This window comes from Seriola dumerili, unplaced genomic scaffold (genome assembly GCF_002260705.1).
Source record: "Seriola dumerili isolate Sdu_G_001 unplaced genomic scaffold, Sdu_1.0 BDQW01000226.1, whole genome shotgun sequence".
Lineage (NCBI taxonomy): Eukaryota > Metazoa > Chordata > Actinopteri > Carangiformes > Carangidae > Seriola > Seriola dumerili.
Genome location: NW_019174481.1, coordinates 6,877,386 through 6,899,428, shown reverse-complemented (window position 1 = coordinate 6,899,428; position 22,043 = coordinate 6,877,386). Strand labels below are relative to the sequence as shown.

Here is a 22,043-nt window from a genome sequence, read left to right as displayed (position 1 = left end):
TCAGTTTGTTGGTCTGTGTGTGTTTTTTTATTCCTTTGTCTCTTTCAGATCTTTGTAATTGTTTTACCACACTAGTTACTATCAGATCGTTACCGTCTCCTAGCAGCAGGACCTGTTGGAGAGGGTGGGGCACGGGCTCGTACATGTTTGACTGTGCATGGGTGTTTACACGTGCACACTGTGCAGCTGTGAAGACCAAAGATGTAGAGAAAAAGCAGTGGGAGGGGTGACCACAATGGCGTGGGGGTTAAGTTTATTTGTATACAGAAATGGTGTATGTGTAGGCCCTGGACCACCCAGCTTGATCCTGTATCAGTTAACACCGACACCCCACCCTCACACACGAACACAGCAGAGGAGGAAACTGACTCGCGCCTGACTCTTTTCGTTCTTTTTTTTTTTTTTCTCCTCGTCTTTCCCTTTCTGCTCCCTTTGCTGTCACAAGATTTATTGCATTCTTTTGGCAGAGCATTTCTTAAATTACAGTTCCTTAGTCACGAAGGAAGATCAGGACAGGGATGTCTGTGGGGGTGCTTTGTGTGTACATGTGCGTGTGTGTGTGTGATCTACTGTTCTCTGTTTCATATTGGGTCTGTGGCTGTGCAGAAGTCATTTAGACTGTCTCTTGTGGCCTGATTATGTGTACTGCTGTGTGTGTGTGTGTGTGTGTGTGTGTGTGTGTGTGTGTGTGTGTGTGTGTGTGTGTGTGTGAGAGAGAGAGAGAGACATTATGATGTTGTCTACCATCTCTACTGCACTTGTGGACATGTTTTTATGATTATTCCCCCCCCCCAAAAAAAAACAGTTACTAATGTGGCTTTCATCCGTCATTTATATTTCTTAATTAACCTGCCCCTGAATCTGTAATTTTGTCAGCTGTAGTATAAAGGTTAAGGCTTAACACTTCAAAGTTTTAAAAGTTTTCACTCTGTGTAACACAGAAAGCGTGTTACAAATATGTGCGTATTTACCAGGCAGTGGGGGTCTAACAAAAGATGTTTTAAGTGACAAATGACTCAAAGTTAGGATATCTCGGCCTCTGCTGTGCCAAACATAATTCCAATTTATTTTTCATTTATCGCTCCCAAAAAAGTCCCCAACTTTACTGAAGTGAATACTAGTCTCCTTTAAAGAGCTTGTTTAAAGGAGTAATGTGTACGTTTTTACTATTGCTAAATAGCCAATGTTTGCGTTAACAGCTGTTTACCAGTCTAGAAGAAGCATTGCGAGTTTACCATCAAACTTCAGTCCTTTACTTGCCAAGAGCTGTCCCCAGCGGTGGAAAGCAACGTCAGTGTTAACTCTTGTTTTACTACTTTTGTTCAACTGAAGCTAGCATGCTAACCAGCTAGCCCTCATCTGGCAGCTGTTTCATCACTTTCCGATAACGGGTCACTGTAGCGTCCAGTCTGCGCTGAAGAAGTAGCGTAGACTGTATGCTTACTAAACACGGTCAACTTTTGAGTGCACTTGAGGTGTGCACTTTTCTCCCACAATGCAATGCACAAATGAAATGGTGGAGCGGCTCACAGTGAGAAAAATTGAAATACATTATGGGCAGTGGTGAGACAACTCTAAGCAGATCCTTGGAAACATCATTGGCAGTGACGTGACATTGCACGTATTGACTGATTTTTTTGTTAGTTTAAATTGGTAAAGTATTTTTTTTGATTGTTTGTTCACTAATCAACAAAACAGATTTGCAACACGGCTAGTAGTTTTGCCTCATGGCATTTTGTAACTAGAGGAATCACTAATAGAAATTCCCTTAACCTACCTTACAAAACATCACAGATTTCAGCATTCAGCTTCAGGATGAAATGCAAAATAAGGAGTCGTGCTTTCATTTCACTGGTTCCTTTACAAGAATTATTTCCATAAAAGTGAGTTGCAGGCTGAAAAGAGTGCTAGACAAACACAGTATTTTTTTTATAAGTGTCTTTTTAGGTACCACCACAGAACTGTCTTCCCGTGTTCACTGTGGCGTTAGCCCCCAAACTGAAATAGTCCATAGTTCCATGGATTTTCTTACCTGTGTTTACTGCGAGCAACTCTTGTCACACTGTTTAGTTTTCAGTTACAAAAAAAACTTGATAAAGTAAAGATTGTCACTCTTTATAGTAATATCCTCGTAGTTGTTTTCCCATTAAGTAATACATGTGCAGATATCAGATTTTTTATCTTTTTTCTATCATGGTGATTCTCATCTATAAAGTAGTAAAAATCTGAGTCATTAAAGTAATTTGGCACTTATTTATATCTGGGTTGGGACGTGTTGTAGCTGTGTCCTCACAGCACAAGAGTGACTTGATGTGAAGGTGAAAGACTAAATTTGTCACCTGAGTTTTGGGGTAAAGAACAAAACCACAGTTAAGGTTCACTATGTCCGCACTCTTTGTCTTGGCTGTATTAACCTTTTTAGTGGTCGCACACTCTGACCTCTCTCTTCAACCACATGATGAGATCTGGCAGCCGGGTGTGTTTGGGTAGAGGTTTGTATATTTATACAAAGACCCCGGAGTCCCCTCAATAGAACGCCACCATGGCTGAGCCCGCCTTCCAGCACATATGTGTGTTTGGTCCTCTGTGTGCACGCATGTGTGCAGGCTCACCTGTGTGTGACTGTTGTTAATCCTCTGTCGCACAAACTAATCAATGCCATCTAACACCCCTGTGAGTGAACGAACGCATGCATGCATGTATGCATGCATGTATGCATGTGCACACATGCGTACACAAATGTGCATGTTTGCTTTGCAGATCTGGAGATCAGATGTCAGGCCACAGATCATATATCAGGCTGTCTGTTGGTCTTTGGTTTTGTCGCTTTGTGGAATTTTTTGACCTCTCTACAGAAGATTTTCATCTAATTATGCATCCCAAACAAATCTATCTTGCACCGGAGAGAAGAGAAGTGATCTGAAAAATAAAACATTTTCATGCACAAATTATCATCAGTGACCCATTTTGCTGAAAGCATATCTACCCAAAAGGATAAAATCTAGCATATTAATGAATGAAGAAGCTCGTCCACATCTGGAGTGACATTTTAAAACTTTATTTTATGCAAAATATGAACTTAAGAGCTTATAGATCAGTTTCGATTGCACTCATTTCTGTGCCTCTGTATTGTGTGTGCGCCTTCTGTTTGTGTGTGTGAAATGTGTCCTTTTTTTTGAGCCTCTGTGCAGAGGGAATCATAAAGACATTTTTCTTTAAGACATTAATGTCATAGAAGTTGACAGAAGTCTAGAGATTGAGAGGCTTGTTCACATCAGAGTTTTTCCTCACAGTCTGGGAAGAGATCCAGAGCTGTTGGGGGAAAATTCAAATGGTTGTCAACATTTTATGCTCTTTGTCAAGATAAATGCATAATATGACACTTCTGGACATATTACCATGACATCGTCTCATCTCCCTCTTGTATCTCTAAAGCACAGTCTCAGAAATAAAATTTAAAGGGGCAGTTCACCCAAATCACAAAAGACATCATATTTTCACACTTTTCCCAAGTGGCATCTGGCCATGAAGAATTTGGATTTATAGGCCACTCTTTTGAGATATCCACCTCTGCCAATACCTGAATACTGTGGAGGTGAATGGAATTTAAAAGTATTGAAAAATTACTTTTACAAATTCAGCAGCAGTGTGTTTTTTCATGAAACAAATGTTCCAGTTACTCTGGATAATCTTAAGATCCAAATGTCTGACTGGCAATAGTTTTTGTTGGAACTATTTTCTACTGAAGAAGTAGTTGTGGTGAAAACTGTCCAAAGTAAAGTCTGAGGATTATCTAGAGAAAGTTTGATAAAGTTGGGGAGGAAGTGTTTGACCTCCCTCAACTTTGATTTATGAAGTGAGACGTGGACTAAGAAACAACCTAACAACACAGTTTAGGAGCAGAAAATGTGCAAACAGGGAGTTGGCTGAAGTTTCTCTTGCTTTTTCTCAGTTAAATAAAACAAGTGACATTATATGTGAACACATTTGTTTCTGAGATGTTCTCTGTGAGTCAGTGATATCTTACTGCTGCTGAGCCCTGAGGGGGAGGACATAGAAAATAAAGAACCATATAGTCTTAGATAGATGGCATGGATGGATGGATGGTGGAGACGAATGTAGGATACATATGCGCAGAGAGGTGAGGTGGAGTCTGAGCTCTGGGTTGGGGGGTTGGCTGAGTAGCTGGGTGGCTTCATGGCTTGAGGGCTGATCGTGGGTGAGCGAGAGAGAGAGAGAGAGACTGAGCAGGCCACCCAAGTGGCAGTCAGAAACCTGTGTGTGTTTGCTGCTGACCCCTACACATTAGCACAACACTTCCTCAATTTGTCTCCTGTGTTCTCCGGCCACAAATGAATTTCCTCCACCACCTCCCCACCCACTCCAAACACACACACACACACACACACACACACACACATATACAGACACACCAACACCACCCCATCACTAACCTAAACGTCTGAATACATACACACACAAACACCCTTTTTACAAGCTTTAGAGATAGAACAGTTGCTTATGTTGCTTAGCCAACAAAGACTGTGTGTGGAGACACAGATCCCATGTATGGGATAACAACCTTAGTGACATGCCTATCTCACACACACACACACACACACACACACACACACTATGCCAGATATTCCTGTCTGTCACTGCGGAGGCCCCCAGCTAATTAACTAAACATTGACTGGGTGGTTGATTGGGATCTCATCTTAAATTGCTTTTGTAATAAAATCACAGGAAGAAGCAAAAGCTTGACCTGCTTTACACCCACAGGTGACCTTTTCTTTCTAATCTCATTCATTACAGTGTTTATAACATCCAAAGCTGTAACTGCAAACAGGTTGGCTATTCCATATCATTCAAATAAACATTTTTTGTCTATCTGAAACATTCAGTTCTGGTTTTTCTTGCACTGTAATTTTACTACAATCATTGCCACTTTATTCTGTTCAATTTCACATCAAGGCTTCTTGTAATTATCTAAGATAGAGAAATGTTTAAAATTGAATTACTCCTGAATTTTTAGCCATTAGAGATTTGAACATAAAAAAAGAAAAAAGAAAATCCAAGTAGCTTTTTTTTTATTTTCCTACTGTCAAAAATGTATTTAAATATAATTCCTGTGTGTAAGAAGCCAGCTGTGTGTTGTCTCAACGTCTTAAGATGGGAGCTTTTCTGATAAGCTTCTTCATCATTTGTACAGATCACAATAGTGCGGGACTTTTATGAAAAGCTATACCATTTCAGATATATTTGCCGACATATACATGCATAGGCTCTCTCTCTCTCACACACACACACACACACACAGACTTCTTTTAAAGCTACAGGTCTGAGTTTGCATTACCACCTGCTAGCTGCGTCTGACAATACCTCTGTTACAACCGCACAAACAAAGACTTAAAGAAAAGTGTGTTTCTCTGTCTCTCTGTGTGTTTTGTGTGTTTTTCCCCTAGAAAGGCAACCATTCATTACGGTGACAAAGGGGTAAAGAAATGCATTATCATAATTAATCTTGTGTGAGACTGTGGGTGGCAGCTTTGACTCTCCTCTGAGACTGACAGAGGTGCTCAATGCAGAAAGTGTCTCTCTGCTACCGGGCAACTTTTTGCCTTTTCACTGCGATCTGGGAAACTGGTGTAATTACTTGGAAAGTGTAAAATGTCTCATGGGTTTTTCCTAACAATATCTGAGACAGCTTTGTGAACTTTAAATCAAACACCCATTGTGAAAATGTTTTACAACTGGAAAAGTACAAAGATCTTTCCTTTTTTTGTTGTTTTTTTTTTTACTTTAAACTGTGGTGTATATTTTTCATTCATCATCACAAAATGTTTTTTGAGCAACTTTATATTTCTAGTCAGTCAGCCCATGTCCAAATATTCAGTTTGGTTCTCGTGAAAATAATCTGTTCATTTGGACAAGAGTTAACCCAAAATGTGTTTGTGATTTCTTCTCTTGTTTTTTTCTTTTTTTTCCAGAGATTTTTTGTTATGTCTCAGTCTGTTTTTAAGAGCTAGATGTGATGCTCTGTTGTTTTGTGCTTTGAAAACCGTTTGCATGATGGAGCTATTGGAAATTGGCCTCACACATAGATAAGTATACTCAGGGTGTAATGAGAGGGTAAAAAATGATTATCATCATACCACCTGAATCCCCTTTAGGTTGCTTAGTGGTTGCATAATTTGAATAGGGTCTTTATCTTTATTCCAGACTTCAAATCAAAATCAATTATTTCTACTTTTTTCTAGATTTTTGATCTTGGGGCAAGATTAGTTTCATATACTGTATACGAGATTTTTTGATCTGATCTGATTGTCTTTAATGCTGAGGCACAGTTCATGAGCTTCAAGAGTTCTTGTCATGTTTGAGGCCATTATTGCATTCTGACATTTTCATGGGAAACTGCAGAAAAATCCATTAAAACATTCCCATATTAGATTATCTGATCCTTTTCCCAATCTAAAACAAATGAAAACTTGTTTCTATAATCATATGCTAAAAGTATTTGATCAAGATCTAGTACTGTCTATCAAGGAACTGGATATGAGGACATGTTTTAGATTTAATAGATAACCAGTTCTGATTTAATGTTGTTTTTTGTTTTGATGTAAATGTTTGATTTTCACCTGACTTCTTTTTATTGGTTTTCAGATCTGGAACAAGCAACATGCGACAACTGCAACATTGAACCATCAGTCGTCATGTGGGTACATCCTTGTTTCGGGTTATTCCACAATTAGTCAGTTCAGTTACAGTTCTGTCAAAAACATAGTCCCTTTACTTCTCACAAGATAGGTCTGTTTTCCCACTGACGCCCACTGAGTTTTGCACAATGTCACTACTGTTTCCCTGGATGATCATCTCTGCATCTGTGGTCATCTCTCCTTCTATTTCTTCATCCGTCTCCTTTCGTATGACTTCCTTGGTGTTCCCCGGGTACACAGCACAGTATTTTTTTGGAATGGCACTTCCCTTTATGTCTTTTACCTCACTTCTACTGTGTGTCCCAAATGATTTGCGAAGAAATGCAGTCGTGAGCAGTCTCACAGCCTCTCTCTTCGATAAATAAACACTTTCTGTGCCTGAACCCCGGGCGTCTCGGCTGTTGTGAGACGGCTGAGTGCCAGAGCGGTTCCGTAGCTCTGCTTATAGCACATACAGAACCCTGGACGAACAGCCAGCCATGCATGCATGGATGAACGGATGACTGGATGGAGTCACTGGGGGGAGATGAAATGGAGGAATGGAGATAGAGGGGGGGGGGTAAGAGGAAGAGCAGGAGTAGAGGGAAAGATGAAGGTGTTAAGAAGGAAATCAGAAATAAAAAGAGGTAAAAGTAAAGGAGATGGAACAAGAGAGAAGATAAAGAGAGAGAGAGGGATGGATGGATGGATGGATGGAGGGAGGGAGAGGGACCATATGGGACACAGGACGTGGAGAGGGGAAGGAGGGAGAGGAGGGCAATTTGTGTTTGGAGGCTGGGGCGGTGTGATGGCAGATATCTGCACAGCGCATGGTCATCTCAGATGGTTTATTTATCCAAGGCCTCCAGACCAGGCCTCGGACCTCCCTGAGTTTGTTAGGCTTGAAGGGGGCCCCCTACCACACAACCCAATTCCTCACATTCCACATTAGCTCCCATTTCCAGCTGCTTGTTTCCCTCTACCACTCAACCCGACCCAACCCAGTCCAGGCAAACCATACCCAGTCCCAGCAAAATGGAAATACTGACCAAGCCAGTGCCACCCCAGTAACGCGAGCGTCTGGCTGTCTCCATTTGGACAGATGGACGAGTAAGTATATACTGTATGATGTAGGTGTATCAATGAACCTCTGCAGAGAGCGGTGGAGCTGTGGTAAATGAGAAGCCAACAACAGTATCCTGTGATCCTACAGTCCAAGTCAGAGGATAGGCTGATACAGGCAGTGCATATATGCTATTTTATCAAGACACAGAAAGCGATCGCTCTGTACCAGCAGAAATGCTTAACCACAGATTTATCACATTCAGATGTTTGAAACAGAACATTTTTACATAGTGTATAAATATATTTAATTTGTGTGGGCACACAGCAGAAAATAGAGAAATAAATCTGGGTGTGGTTTCGAAATGTATCCCAGCTTTTAGATAACCGTTTGTTGATCCACAAAGGCTTGTTCAAAGAGGATCAATATGATAAAAAAAAACAAAAAACTGTTACATGCTAGTAGATGATGGATTTCATTTATTCACTGACCCAACCTTTAAGAAAGTTTGTGAGAGGTGACCTGTAGTTTTTGCTTGTTGTAGCTGGAAAGAAAAGGCCTAAGTAATGTCGCCAGTGACAGCATTGAGGCAGCTCATGTCAGCCTTTTATAGATGCCAATCAAAAGTGATTATTTCATTTTTCACACCCACTTTCATGCAAATGTCATTCTTTATACTTTGTTTGGTACTATGCATACTCAACAATGTGTAAAGACGTCACCTTGGGCATTTTCCACTTTGTTATGACATTTTTACTAAATATAACTTGACTGATAAAAAAACAGTTAGTCACAGAATCCCCAAATCACTTAATATTCATTTTTAGACATTGAGTATAAAAAATTGATTTTGTGTGAATGAGATGTGTTAGGGAAGCTGACTTCATTTGTCATTGCAGGAGTACAAAAAAATATCTACTTCCTTACTGTCACTCAAATTGTTACTGATTCAAATATCTTTACTCCCTTCACTTGTCATAGTCTTATGGCACTAAAGTTGCAACAGTTAAGAAAATATGAATAAAAATACCTTTTCATGACATATTTTCTGTCCTTATGATGCACTGCATCACATACACACTGATCCCAGGTCTGTCTGACAGTATCCTCCTATCTATCCATCTCTTGTTCTTTGTCTACATGTCATGTAAACGGTGAGGATGGACGTAACAGCTCAGCAGTATGTGACACTGATTGAACCTGCACCTACTGTCGCTGTCAAAAAACAGAGCGAGCCTATAGCGTCAACGCCTATATCCAAATTGCTTTACTTCAGCTTCAGATTGTTTTACAGTCACCCAGAGGCCCTCAAACTGACACCGGCCACCTGACAAATGTTCCACACAGCAGCACAGGTTGCTGTTTAGGCAGGGAATGACTGTGTAATCTGGTAAAGTGTTTATTCTTCACCCCCATACTGTCATGAGTGGGGCCAGTGGGGGGGCTTACATTAGCAAACCACCAAGACACTCCTAACCTCATGTTTTTGAGCGATTAGAAATATAATCTGGCCTGAGAACCATCTTTCTTTCTTTCTTTCTTTCTGTCTTTCTTTCTTGCTTTCGTTCTTTCTTTCTTTCTTTCTTTCTTTCCTTCCTTCCTTTCCTTTCCTTTCCTTTCCTTTCCTTTCCTTTCCTTTCCTTTTCTTTTCTTTTTCACACATACTTCTTAGGTGAACTGCTCTCTGAACTCATGAAATCATGCATGGCAAGACGTGGAAACTTTCCAAAAGTCTCCACAGAGATAAGGGTGTCACACTGAAGCGGGCAGCTTTAAGGTGTCGATTGAAAAGATGCATATGTGGAATAATTCCCATGATCTTTTCATGGTAACTTTATAGGGACGAGGGGTTAACTATTTTTCGAAGGTGTAAGAAAACCTGTCAAACCTACTTTCAGAAGCTTTTGGCCACAAGAGGTGAGGTTACAGCTGTCAGTGCTAAAACACCTATGAACACACACACACACACACACACACACACACACGCACACACACAAACACACTACACTCACAGCAAAGGTAAAAATGTCTTTTGGGTGTTCTGTAACAAATGTGAGGCTCCAAAACCTTATCAAACATGAGATGCCCTGAAGTGATATGAAACGTGTTGAAAGATCTGTAATTCTCCCATCCAAAAAAAAAAGAAAAAAGAAAAAAGAAAAAGAAAAAGAAAAAAATCGTGTTTACATTCTTGCCTAAAAAGCTGAATTAACTTTTTTTTCTTTCACTGATTGGACTGTGTTGATGAAACAGAGAGGCTGAAAATTGTGTGCGTGCCTGTCGCTGTTATATCAATAGATGGCATGTGCGATTGCTTCTTACAAACTGGAGGGCCCGGCCACTGGGAATAATGTTCAGAGAGCAAGTGAGGCGGGCAGGCAGCAAGCTGTGTGCGTGCGCGCGCACGTGTGTGTGTATGTGTTTGTGTGGGCATGTGTAGGTTGTGTGTGTGTTGTGTGTGTGTGTGTGTGTTGTGTTTGTGTGTAACGTGCTTGCGTGCGTGCACGGCTGCGCAGAGTTATTGAAAGAGTCCCCCCCCCCCTCCTCCTCGCCCCTCCCACCGCCCCTCTCCTCCATCCCCTCCTCCCTCCCCCTCCCTCCCTCCAGCCCAGGCAGCAGCAGCCTGGGTGGTCCCCCTCTCTCTCCACTTTGGTGAGCTGTTGCTTAGCAGCTAATAATAGGCGATGTTTGCAAAGTAATTTGCCTCTTCCTTGGCCAATGGGAGCCGGAGCACTTTTCCATCAAACCTCCCTTTTCAGGATTTGCCGAGAGGCGAACTTCTCCAAATGTTACCGCTACGGGATCGGAGTTAGACTTGACACGGACGGCTCAGACATAGGCTACTACTACTACTACTACTACAACTACTACTACTCCTCGCTGAGACGTCGTTTCATAAACTGTCGGGACGAATGAAGACTGAAGGATCTATACGGATTTCGGCGCATAATGTTGGGATGGAGTTTCGAGACTTATTTGGCTCCAAGGAAGACTAGAAAACGTTCTTCTAACTTGTCGCCGGCGGTGCTGGATGCGCTCCTCTTCTATGTTGGATTATTGTCGCTTTTTCTGAACTCGCACCGATTCTCTGTCGCTTCGCTCTGCGCCCCGCTCACCCTCTTTGGACTATGGCCTCGGATCGCGGGGTCCCAGGGGCCGGCGTCTTTGGAGATTTACCCCCGAGTTATACGCGCTCCCAGCCGCCTGCGAACCCAGACCTACTCCGGAGACCCAGCTACTGCCACGCTGCTTTCGCACTTAAACAGATCTCAAAGGTGATTCAAACGCTCGCAGTCTCGTGTGGGTTTACTATGAAGGCGGCTTCCATTCAGTCGGCAAATGTGAATGAAAAGTCTTCAGAGGCAGCTTTTCATTTAGCCGTTATCTAATCGTGAGTTGAGGGCGCATGTGGGAATGTAGGGTAGGCTGAAGCAGCAGCTCCCAAGCTGGGGTCCGGGAGACCACCGGAGCTCTCGGAGGGAGACGACAGCGAGATCAGAAGTAGTTCACTTCAACTGTTTATCGTTTAACGACAAGGGTGAAGAAATTGTCATCACAGGTTGATGTAGAGTAAAGAAACCTCCTTCATGTTTACCGGGACAAAACCTTACAGGCTAGAGGTCCGAGCTCGCATGAGATGTTGGGAACCTCCAGGAATCAAGTGATAACAATTGGAACAAAAATGTTCATATTTGGCAGCATGTTAACGTTGCTGTTCATTTGAATGGATTAGACAGTCATTAATTCATTTTCTTATTTGTTGTTAAAGCCACCCGTGAGGGAGCGAGAGAGTGAGGGCTCGTTCCCATATCCCCAGTCGTGTTGTGCGTGTTTTTGGCTTTGTGCAGGCAGCGGAGAGCGCACTGGCCCGGGGTCTGTTTGGAAATGTGGTGGGTCCTGTAAAGGAATTCACTGATTGAGTTTGATCTGACAAAGCATCTTTGGACCGCCCGGATGCTTGGACGTGTTTCAGCACTGCTGAGAGAAACCACAACACCAGTGCAATGTCTCCTGCAGCAGTGACATTTGCTGTACAGGGAGTGAATGACTCGCACTAAAGCAGAGATTCTACCAGTTATATTGAAAATTAGAGGGGAAACTGTGTAATGTAGATTACTAAAGGGAAACAGATGTCAGCTGAAACTCTATTTGTATACAACTGATTCTATTAGTTTGTATTAGTTTAGTTTATGCAGAAGCAAATGAACAAACTTATCCCTGAAAGTTAACTACCAATATTTTCGTTCAAGATCAGTGTGCATGTGGTGAGAACTGTGTGCTACAAACTCTCTAGATCAGATTCATATAAGGTGTTTAGTATCAAGTCACAACTTCTACAGTATTGTTCCTGAAAGTTTCCAAGGCTGCACCTTTAATCTGCACCTTTAATCTGATATTTCACAATTTAAAGTTTTCTAAAAGTCATGGTTTTGTTCTCTGAATGAAAGTGCGCTCATGTTTGTATTTTTCATTGCTGTTTCTCTGGATTCTCTCAGCTGAAGCTATAGGAGGAATCGGTTCACAAAATAAAATGAAAAGGCCACTGGTACAAATCACTGCCATAACTGTGCAGTTTAAATCATCTTAAATATGAGGTGTCGTGGGAGATCCTGTCCTGAGTCTGGACTCAGTTCATTCGTTGGAAATGAGGTTTTAGCTGGAGTGTGACAGCACACATAGGACATGACAACATTGGCAGTCAAATCTGTCGTTAGCTAGTTAGCACCTTAACTTATCACCACTTCATGTAAAGCCTCATTTTAAAAAATCTACAAAAAAAAAAATGTCTCTAAATACAGAGGCATGTTTCATCCAGTGTTGTGGATATTACTTGTCACTGTACTTTAGATGTGATCTAAAAATATGCACACTAGAGACAGAGATACAAGCGATGAAAGCTGCCTTTGTGGACAGCTATGCAATGATTCGTTATTTATGTATGGTAACATAGTAATAATAATAATACTGTCCTTTTATCGCCCTCCCTCCTTCTTCAAATCCAGGGTAAGGCGGTAGGTCAGAAAGCTCCTCTGTGGATCCGGGCGAGGTTCCAGGCCCTCTTGTTCTCTCTGGGCTGCCACATCCAGAGGCACTGTGGGAAGGTCCTCTTTATTGGACTTTTAGTATTTGGGGCTCTGTCTGTGGGACTCCGGGTTGCAGCCATCGAAACGGACATCGAACAGCTATGGGTGGAAGGTGAGTTAAAGATATCTCTCATTTGATACAGCATGTGTTTCTCTCCTCCTGAGCGATGTTTGCGTGAAGCAGCAACACAAAACCCCTTAACAAGTGCTGTTAGTTTTGCACCGGTGTCTGGTGTTGTGTGACTGTCAATACAACATCCCCAAAGTGCATCTTTCAGGTAAACCATCATTCTGTGAGGTCACTCTTATAGGCTCATGGCTGGATTTACTGACTTTTACACACAGCTCATTATAATTTGCACATTTTGATGAACTTGTTTTTTTTTTTTTTTTTTCCCCTCACTGGGTTTAACTAGAGTTTGAATGACAGCAGTGGCTGGTGGGAAGATGCAGGGTGGCGATGTTAGTGTCATCTCAGTGCCATGGGAGGGCACTAGGTGTTCAGCGACTGACAGACTGACTGCTTTGACTGGAGCAGCAACAAGGTCGAGGCTGATGTTGAGTTGTTTTTTTAGTAGTTATATGTCTGGTTGGAAATGACCATTAAACACATTATTTATTTTTGTAAATGTCTCTCAGGGAATACAAACTGTAAATAGCTTGTAGACACAGTGTTAACTCCTTTGTCAGCAGTAGTTCGTGTCTTTGTTTTCTGAGTGTCGCCAAAAGGATTGTTGTGTTCTTGAAGCTCCGCATTGTTTTGCTGATGTTTGTTCATTTCTTAATAAGTCGCAGTGAGCCCGAGAAACCCGAACACATCTCTGACACGACTGCATTCCTCTGTCATACACACACACACATACACACAATGTCTTTTGCTTGCTTTATAAGGGTGGCTGTGCGTGTGTGAATCTGCGCTAATTCACAAACCTTTTCTACATTTGACACTGCTCTTTTTTACCCTCTCTCGGTGCGTTTTAGGTTTAGGTTATCTGTGCATTTTCAGGGGCAGAGGCAGCTTTATTTGGTTTTTCACACTGGCCAAATTCCTTTTAAACCCCCAGGCTTTCAGTGCCGGGGCTGATCCCCGCAGCAGATGGACTGTGTGAATGGTTAGCCATCTTTGAGGGCTCTGACCCCTCCCCCCTCGGCTCCCTGTGTGGTCCCTAACTATTCTTGGATTCCATTCAACAAGAGGCAAGCAGGCAGGCAGGCAAGCAGGCACCACCTCCATAAACCCCCTCCCTCTTCCTCCTCCTCCTCCTCACAAGAAGAAAAAATATAAGTGAATGCAGCTGAAGTTTACCCACCTGTTTTGCACGCTCTAAAAGCGCCACAGCAGTTGGTGAATATAAACAGACTCTATAGGGTTTTTAAGCCCACCATGTCACTAGAGGACGGGGACAGGCGGCTCCCGCAGGAGCTGAGCGGAGGTGTTGGAGGAATCACACACTGCTGGTGTCAGGAGAAGTGTTTGGAGGCAGTGCGCTTCACTTGCACCGGACTTTAAATAAGCTCCTCAATCAGGCAGTATTAAAGATAAATCGCTATAAATGTTGTCACTGAAATGATTATCCGGAGGTTGGAAGGAAAAGCCTGAATCTCCTGCAAAAACAAGGAACAAGAGTTTGAATTTCCACAGTCTCTTTTTTCTTTGGTTTCATTCTGGTTAGTGTAAAGCTTCAGGATTACCTCTTGAGCTAATTGGCAGAGCCATTGCTTAAAGGAGATGTTTAGATGTTTGTGTGCCAGTTGTTTTGCTGTGGGATTGAGAGAGTTGAACCGGGGGGGCTGAAAAGGAATGCTGTGCCTTTAAGAGGCCGTGGCCATGTTTCTAAAGTTTCTGCCTGCCTTGTTTCCACCAATAGCCCATTGACAAAGCTGCTAGGGCCTCAATGGAGAGTAAAGTGGTTCAGTAACAAGGAGAGGTTAGTTCTCCCTCTGCCGCTCTCTCTCTCTCTCTCTCTCACACACACACACACACATACGCACACACAAACACAGAAAAACACACACACATGCACCATTGCGCATAAGCCAGAACACAGGAGGGAGGAATGATATGCTCGCTAATAAGACAGATGATTTCATATCAACAGACTCAAAATGCTTTTCTACATTAGTCATTAAGTTTTATTGGACTGTTTTTTACTACATATCTTAACTAATAAGAAATGTCATGTCGAATGTAAACCTGTAGGTCATTTCCATCATATGTGAACATGAATCTTCTCAAACAGTTCTTCCAAAATGCAGCGTAGGCAAAGCTTTTCCTCTTGTATCCTAATTTGTTCACAATAAACTAGCTGTGAACTGACACCTTACGTGTTAACACTCTGCCAGCATGGTGTAAGCTGTGTGCGAATATGTGTGAATGTGTTAAGGGCATATGCTTCCCATCATATATTCATACTTGAAGCTGCCTCCGCAGTATTCACACAAACACATACACTTGTCATCTTTGCCACCTTCGGTGTGTACAGCGCGCCTGGCCGTATGTCTGCCCGCCTGAATTTCCTGACTGCATGCCCATGTGTCTGCCTGCGCTTTGTGTGTGTCTGTTTATATTTCTACCTGTCTGTCTGCCTGCTCTGTGAAGTCAGGCCACCAGGGCTTTTTTAATTGCTTCCTCCCTCCTACAGCACCAAAACACTGTGAAACAGAGCACAGCCGTGCAGTCTGTGTCTAGAAAGAGCAGACAGAAGAGAGAGACAGAACAGGAGGAAAAGTTAGTTTTTGTGCAATGCAAACACGCGTTCCCAAGCATACTCTTACAGTATTCTAATCTATACTGACATGACAGCCTTTTGTTCATATCAGTTTTGTTTGCCCCAAGGATACTTGTCTGGAAACGTGTGCATCTGCAAAGAGGACAAGCAACAAAAAAGTAAAAGGGTTAATCGTGCCTTCAGTCCTCACACCTGTGTAGGTGAGAATAAAAGCCACAGTATCAGGGTGTTTAGTCTGACAAGAGGATTAAAGACCATTTTTGGATTACTGCTCAGTCACTGAGGAGAATCTGAGACAGACATCACTCATCAGAATACCTTCAATTACTCACACAGATGTTGTTTTGTTAGTTTTTTTTCTTAAATGTAGCATTAAATAGTATGTGTGGTTTTTTTTTTTTGGAAAGTAAAGCAAAAACTGGCAGCCAATGAAGAGAAGACACTACTACACTACACTACTACTACTACTACTACATTTCCCTTTTAACATGCACCATATTATTTGAAAGTGCCTGAATTATATTACATTTTTTCCATTCTCAAATGTCCCTCTAAATTCAATATACATTTGTATGTCATTAAGTCTTCTGTAGTGTTTTTACATCTAAATCCTGGTCACCTTTGAGAGTGTGAATGTTGGTGTGAGCTGGGCAACGTGTGAGCCGGCTTGTATTGTCCAAGAGAGAGAGAGAGAGATCGTAAAAAGAGGTGCAGGAAGAAGAGAAGGATGAGAGCAGACATTGGGGGGTTGGGGCAGGAACAGGGTGGAAGGTTTATGGCTGGCTGACACTTTTTTTTTCTTCTTTTTTTGCTTGTGTTTTTGCCTGTCTCACGTGAACAAACATCAAATGTGAGACTGTCTCATGCCTCTCTTTCATTCACCACAAAGGGCCGTGGGAGGGAGTAGTTTCATGAGAGAGAAGTTGATTGCTTAGGCTTGAAATTTGAAAATCTGTGAATGCAGTGTGTTTGGTTGATTGTTTTGAGTNGAAAATAAGTGAAGAGAAATTAAGACTGAGTGTGTTTCACCAAACAAATGTACCACTATGCCCCACACACACACACACACACACACACACACACACACACACACACACACACACACACACACACACACACAAAGGCCCACTTGAAAAGCTTGTTTGAGAAAGAGAGGAAAGAAATGGCCTCCATGTAAAAGTGGTGGTGTTTACACTTACAATAACTAAACTCATCCTTCTTGGCAGAGTTTGGGTTAGGCATGACAGACAAGTACACAGACTCAAGCTGTCCAAATATGTGTGCAGTGAGACAGGTTCTGTCCAGATAGCAGGCGCACCACATGTCCCATAAAGAGGCCATGTAGAAGAGGATAGGAAAGGGGGAGGTAAAGATCTACACATACACAGTCCACATAGGCTGAATGTATAGACTGCAGTGCTAGCTTAGCCAGCTAGCAATGAAATAAGACAAGATCTTTTGCAGTAGTAATTAAAAGACACTGACATAGTCTGGATGAGAGAAAACCCCCCTGAGTTTGCGCAAATGAGCGAATGCACACGTGGGCATTTCGATGTTTGGAGCAGTTTCTCTAAACAAACCTCAGAGCGGCACAGCAGGTAAATGCTATAATTCATCGGAGCGCACACAGCGCCCCAGTTCAGACACAGAAAGGGAGCTCTATGAGGCATTATTGGAGGTGAATAGTGCGCGGTGGTGCCCCAGCTAGATAAATAAACTCCCAGCGCTCAGGGCCCAGGACCTCACTGGTAGAGAGAACAAACAAGACCAGAGTCAACCTGGGTCACTTCTAAATGTTTATTTCAACCCCCCCACCCCCCCCAACCTCCATCCTTCAATCCCAGTCTCCCTCCTTCCATCCCCTTTCTCAGCATCCCCCCAACACACACACACACACACACACACACACACACTCGCACACTCTTCAACAGTCAGACCAAGACCACCCCCCAACAAATAAACACACATTGAGCAGCTATAGATACATGTGCATATGACAGACACATGGCTTTGCTTCCAAGATACAGGAAACACACAGACTGCACTCTATACCTGTCTTTTCTAAGTATCAATTTTACAGTTCTAATATAATATAAAATATGAATCAATATTTCAACACAGCCACATCTACACTGATAACATACCTTTGTACTGTTATTTTGGTGCCAGCGCTTTTATAAAAAAGGGCACTGGACTGTCAGACTCTTTGCAACATTGAATGCAATATCCTGAAAGGCTGCAATGCAGCCGAAAGCGGGATAATGAAAACTCAATCAATATAGTGTGGCACCCTTTCTTTCGTTGCTGAAGAGCAACCTTTGTCTTTGGTCTACACGAAATAAAGCGACACCAGTCACCTTAGAGTTTGCACCATTTGCCTCTGTCTTCACACCATGAAAGTATAAAAAGTAAAGGGAGAGGGAGATGGAGAGAGACTGAACATTTTCTTGGTACTTGGGAGGGAAAAAAGAAATGGTTCTTGGGCTCAATAAATTCATTTCTCGTCTGAATGAGACCAGCAACGTGGAAAAATTTTGCCTTTCAGGCAGGGATGAATGTATGTTTCAACCACACATTAAGCAGTATTAGCAGTCAGTGGAGTGTCTAATGTGACTATTTTTCACAGTGGCCAACACTGCCCATGATTAGCATAATTAGCAGAGGCAAGCCTATACATATGGAAATAGAAAGTGCCTAAATGCCAACCCTGGTGGAAATTTATGTGTGGTGGCTAACACCACTGGCACATCTGAATAGAATGTAAGTGAAACTGATTTTTCATGTTGTTTTCGCCGTTTTATACTGTTTTTAAGGTGTGATCTCAGGGTGGTTGTGTTTTTTCATCATGGTGGGAACTGCTGGATTTAAACAGATTGAAAGTGATCATTTTGTTTTCTTGTGTTCACACATTGATGCTTTTTTTTCATAATAATAATACAACTGTCTTTGAAGATTGATGAACAGATACAGTGTTTGTGTTAAGACAAACACACACACACACACACACACACACACACACACACACACACACACACACACACACACACACACACACACACACACACATTGTATTTCTATAGGTAAGATAGCAAAGTGCCAGCTCCTCTTTCTTGCCCCCAGCCTCACCCTCCCACAGCCAGCTCTGGCATTGTTTTACAGGCTGGGAAAGTTTTGGTCCATTTGCTTTTGTTGTGAAAAAAACGTTCCCTCTTTATTTTATTCTGCTGTTTGTTGGGAAACATCTGAAAGAAATTGAAGGGTTGAATGACAAAAGGGTCTGCATTCAGTCTGGAGCTGCTGTACTGAAGGATTGTATGGAGGAACGGCCCATCTGCTGGGGGTGCCCTGGCTAGGGAATGCCACAGGGCAGGGCCGGGCTGAGGACCCAAAGCGGGACACAGTCCTGATTCTGGTGGGTCCACATGTGACAAAAGGAGCAAGAGGTTTTTTTTGTGATGCTGGGTGCCAGGCCAAGAGAATGAATTTCTCATTTGGCTCCTTAGCTGAAAATCAAAAGAAATAAAGGACCTCTATTGGAGGACGTTGTGAAAAAAAGGGTTCAGAGAAAAAGTGAATGATGTATGGAAGATGGCAGCCAAGGGATAGCTTTCCGTCTTTTTTTATATTGTTGCTACTTTGTGGTGGTCAGAATTCTTTTTTTTACCCTTGAATGTACCTTTTATCAATGGAGGTTCTGTGTAGAAATCAGATGTACATTTCCTCTCATGCTCTCATGCTGCGTAAATCAGGAAAAGGTCATTTCCAATGCTGTATGTAGCAGGTAACGGCATACATGTCACTTACAGCCCTCTTCGTCTTGGGTCTTCCTCCATAGCAGCGTGGGGCCTTTCAGAGGCCCCCTAATCCAGCTAATCTACCACACTGAACTTTGAAGGTGGCCTGGTCTGACCTAGCATGGCCTGGAACTGGGACTAGGCCTGTAAGACACGAAGGCAGAATAGAATAGAATAGAATAGAATAGAATAAATTTGAAACACAGCGCTTTAAAGGTGGCCTTGGCCAGATGCGTAAAGCCAGATGTGTAAAGCCGCACATATTTCACCGAGTTAGGGGATTCTGGGTGTTCGGCTTTTGGGAATGGAAGGGTCAGGTGGGCAGGAAATGACTGAGGTTGATGGAGACAGGGTCCAGTTTTTACACCGGTACACACACACATGCACATACACACCCACTGGCACAACTACGCACATGCACATACACACACACACACACACACACACTCACACACATGCAAACATTATATTTGTACGCCCATTGCCATGCAACCATGTCAGGGCTTGTTATAATATTTTTCGCTCGATTTTCACTTTCCCAGTGTCGTAACTGTTGTGAAAGTGCTTTTAGTGGTGAAGCAAGTAAATGAATTCATATGTTTCACCCAACAGAGTCAAGTTGTTTGCAAAAATTCGTAAGACGGTGGTCGAGTTTCTCAAAAACATCCAATGAAAGAACTGTAGATATGATTTAGACAGTTGTGATCATTTTTTGATCATGTTGCCAGACATAGACTAATATTTCATGTTACAAAATTGCTCATGTAATAAAATTGCCAGCCACTGGGGTGTTAAAACCCCACACTCAAAGGCGCTTTCTTCCCAGGGTGGGAAAATTTCCGGGAACTGTCTCTTTAAGGCTGTGTGGAGCGCAGGCTGAGTGTAGGGAGAGGGTAGGGGGGGATTGAAAAAGAGTGACAAAGAGAAAGAAGTAGAAAATGGGAAAGAGGGAGGAAAAGGAGGAGAGAGCAGGAGATAGAAAGAGAGACAGATAAGAAAAGAAAGGACATGGTTCCTTCTGGTGCGAGCTGTGAACTGAGCGGAGCTAAACTGAGCAGAGCAGTTGCGAAGCTCAAAGCTGAGTGGTTGGGGCCGGACCAGGGGTTGAGGAGAGAAGGCGAGAAAGAGAGAGAGAGAAGAGAGAGGACTGGCTGCCTGGGTGGTCCAGATGGGAGGAACGAGACACAAATAGCTATAATTTACTTCAGGAGGCCTGTAATTACAGAGCCAGAGTCTCTCCGAGCCACCCAGTTCCTGTTGGGATCAAAACCCCACGCTGCAGAGGTTAACATACGAAATGTCAAAAAAGGTTTAACAGATGTCAAAGAAGTCCACGAACGGAAAGGGTTCCATTTTGTAGTAGCCTTTTTTCTTTTTCTTTTTTTTTGATTGGAAATCTGTGCGGCAAGGAAACTGAGTGGAGTCATGGGGAGCTATATGTCCAACGACTGCTCTTACATCGAGCCTCATCACTTTGTACATGCACTTGGCAGTGTGAAAACGGTTTAATAAAAGTCAAATAAACTCAAAAGAACCAGTGCTCTTTTTGAAAAACGTTTACTTAATTTTCTCAACCACAAGAGTCTCCAAAAGTCTTCAGGAAATTACTTGTTCTACATCTTTTTGTTGTGGCTCCTTTGGAATAAAAGCTTTATAAATACTTAAAGACTTTAAAAGATTTGTAAGACCAGATGTGCACAGAATACCCAACAAGAACATGTCCCATTTGGAGGTATTTTCTTTTGGGATGCACTGAGCCAGACAATAAAAAAAAAAAAAAAAGAAAAAAAGACACCTGTGACTGCAAATAAACGAGGTGACCTGATATTCTGGAGCCCCAGCGAAGGTAATCAAAGCCTTGAAAGCAAAGCCTAGAAATTTTGGAGCGTGTCTCCGAGGCCCAGAGTTCTAACCTGATCTCACACTTTTCACGGCGTAGGCTGAATAGTTTGTTTTTTCTTTTCTCCCCATCAATTACAGGAGCCTGCTCCAGGCTGGGGGAGGTGCAGAGAGTGTGAGGGAAAGAGTGAAAGAAAGAAAGACGGAAAGAGAGAGAGAGAGAGACAGAGAGAAAGACAGAAGCAGCAGATATAGACAGTATTAGGGGGAGTAGAGAAATAGATGCTAAAAGAGGTGAAGCCAAGACTGAGTGCAGCGCAGTTGAAAGTGAGTAAAAGAGTGACGAGAGTTAGAATTAAGAAGGAGGTAGCCCCTGTTTCCAAACTCCCCCTCACCCCACCACTCCACCCTCTCCCCTTCCCTCCCTCTCTTTCTCTCTCTCTCTGGGGTTGTCATGTAGTGGGACAGCAAGAGGGGCAGACGGGCCCTCTGTGATCCAGCGCGGCATGTTTCATGTCCACTTGGCACAGGCACAGATCCCCCCGGCTGGCAAACTCTTTTCAGGGCAACCTTCTGTAATTAGGGGGCTGGAGTCTACCACACAGCACAACATAGCTCCCTCTCTCTCTCTCTCTCTCTCTCTCTCTCTCTCTCTCTCTCTCTCTCTCTCAGTTTTTTTTATTGTCATCCTCTTTCTATCTCTTTTCTGTTCATCACCACCTCTGACATTCATATTACTTAATTTCCGTGCATCTTTGATGTATGTCATTCACAACTTCTCTTCTCTTCTCTTCTCTTCTCTTCTCTTCTCTTCTTCTCTTCTCTTCTCTTCTTTTCTC

General features: G+C 42.6%; 1 protein-coding gene across 1 annotated transcript in view; it reads left to right on the top strand.

Moving 5' to 3' along the window:
• Window positions 1-10,886: 10,886 nt before the first annotated feature.
• ptch2 (patched 2) overlaps window positions 10,887-22,043 on the top strand; it is a 31,194-nt gene continuing 20,037 nt past the window's right edge. Inside the window, exons 1-2 of the mRNA XM_022754980.1 lie at window positions 10,887-11,033; window positions 12,762-12,954. Coding sequence (XP_022610701.1) covers window positions 10,887-11,033; window positions 12,762-12,954 — 340 coding nt within the window. The remainder of the gene's footprint in view (window positions 11,034-12,761; window positions 12,955-22,043) is intronic.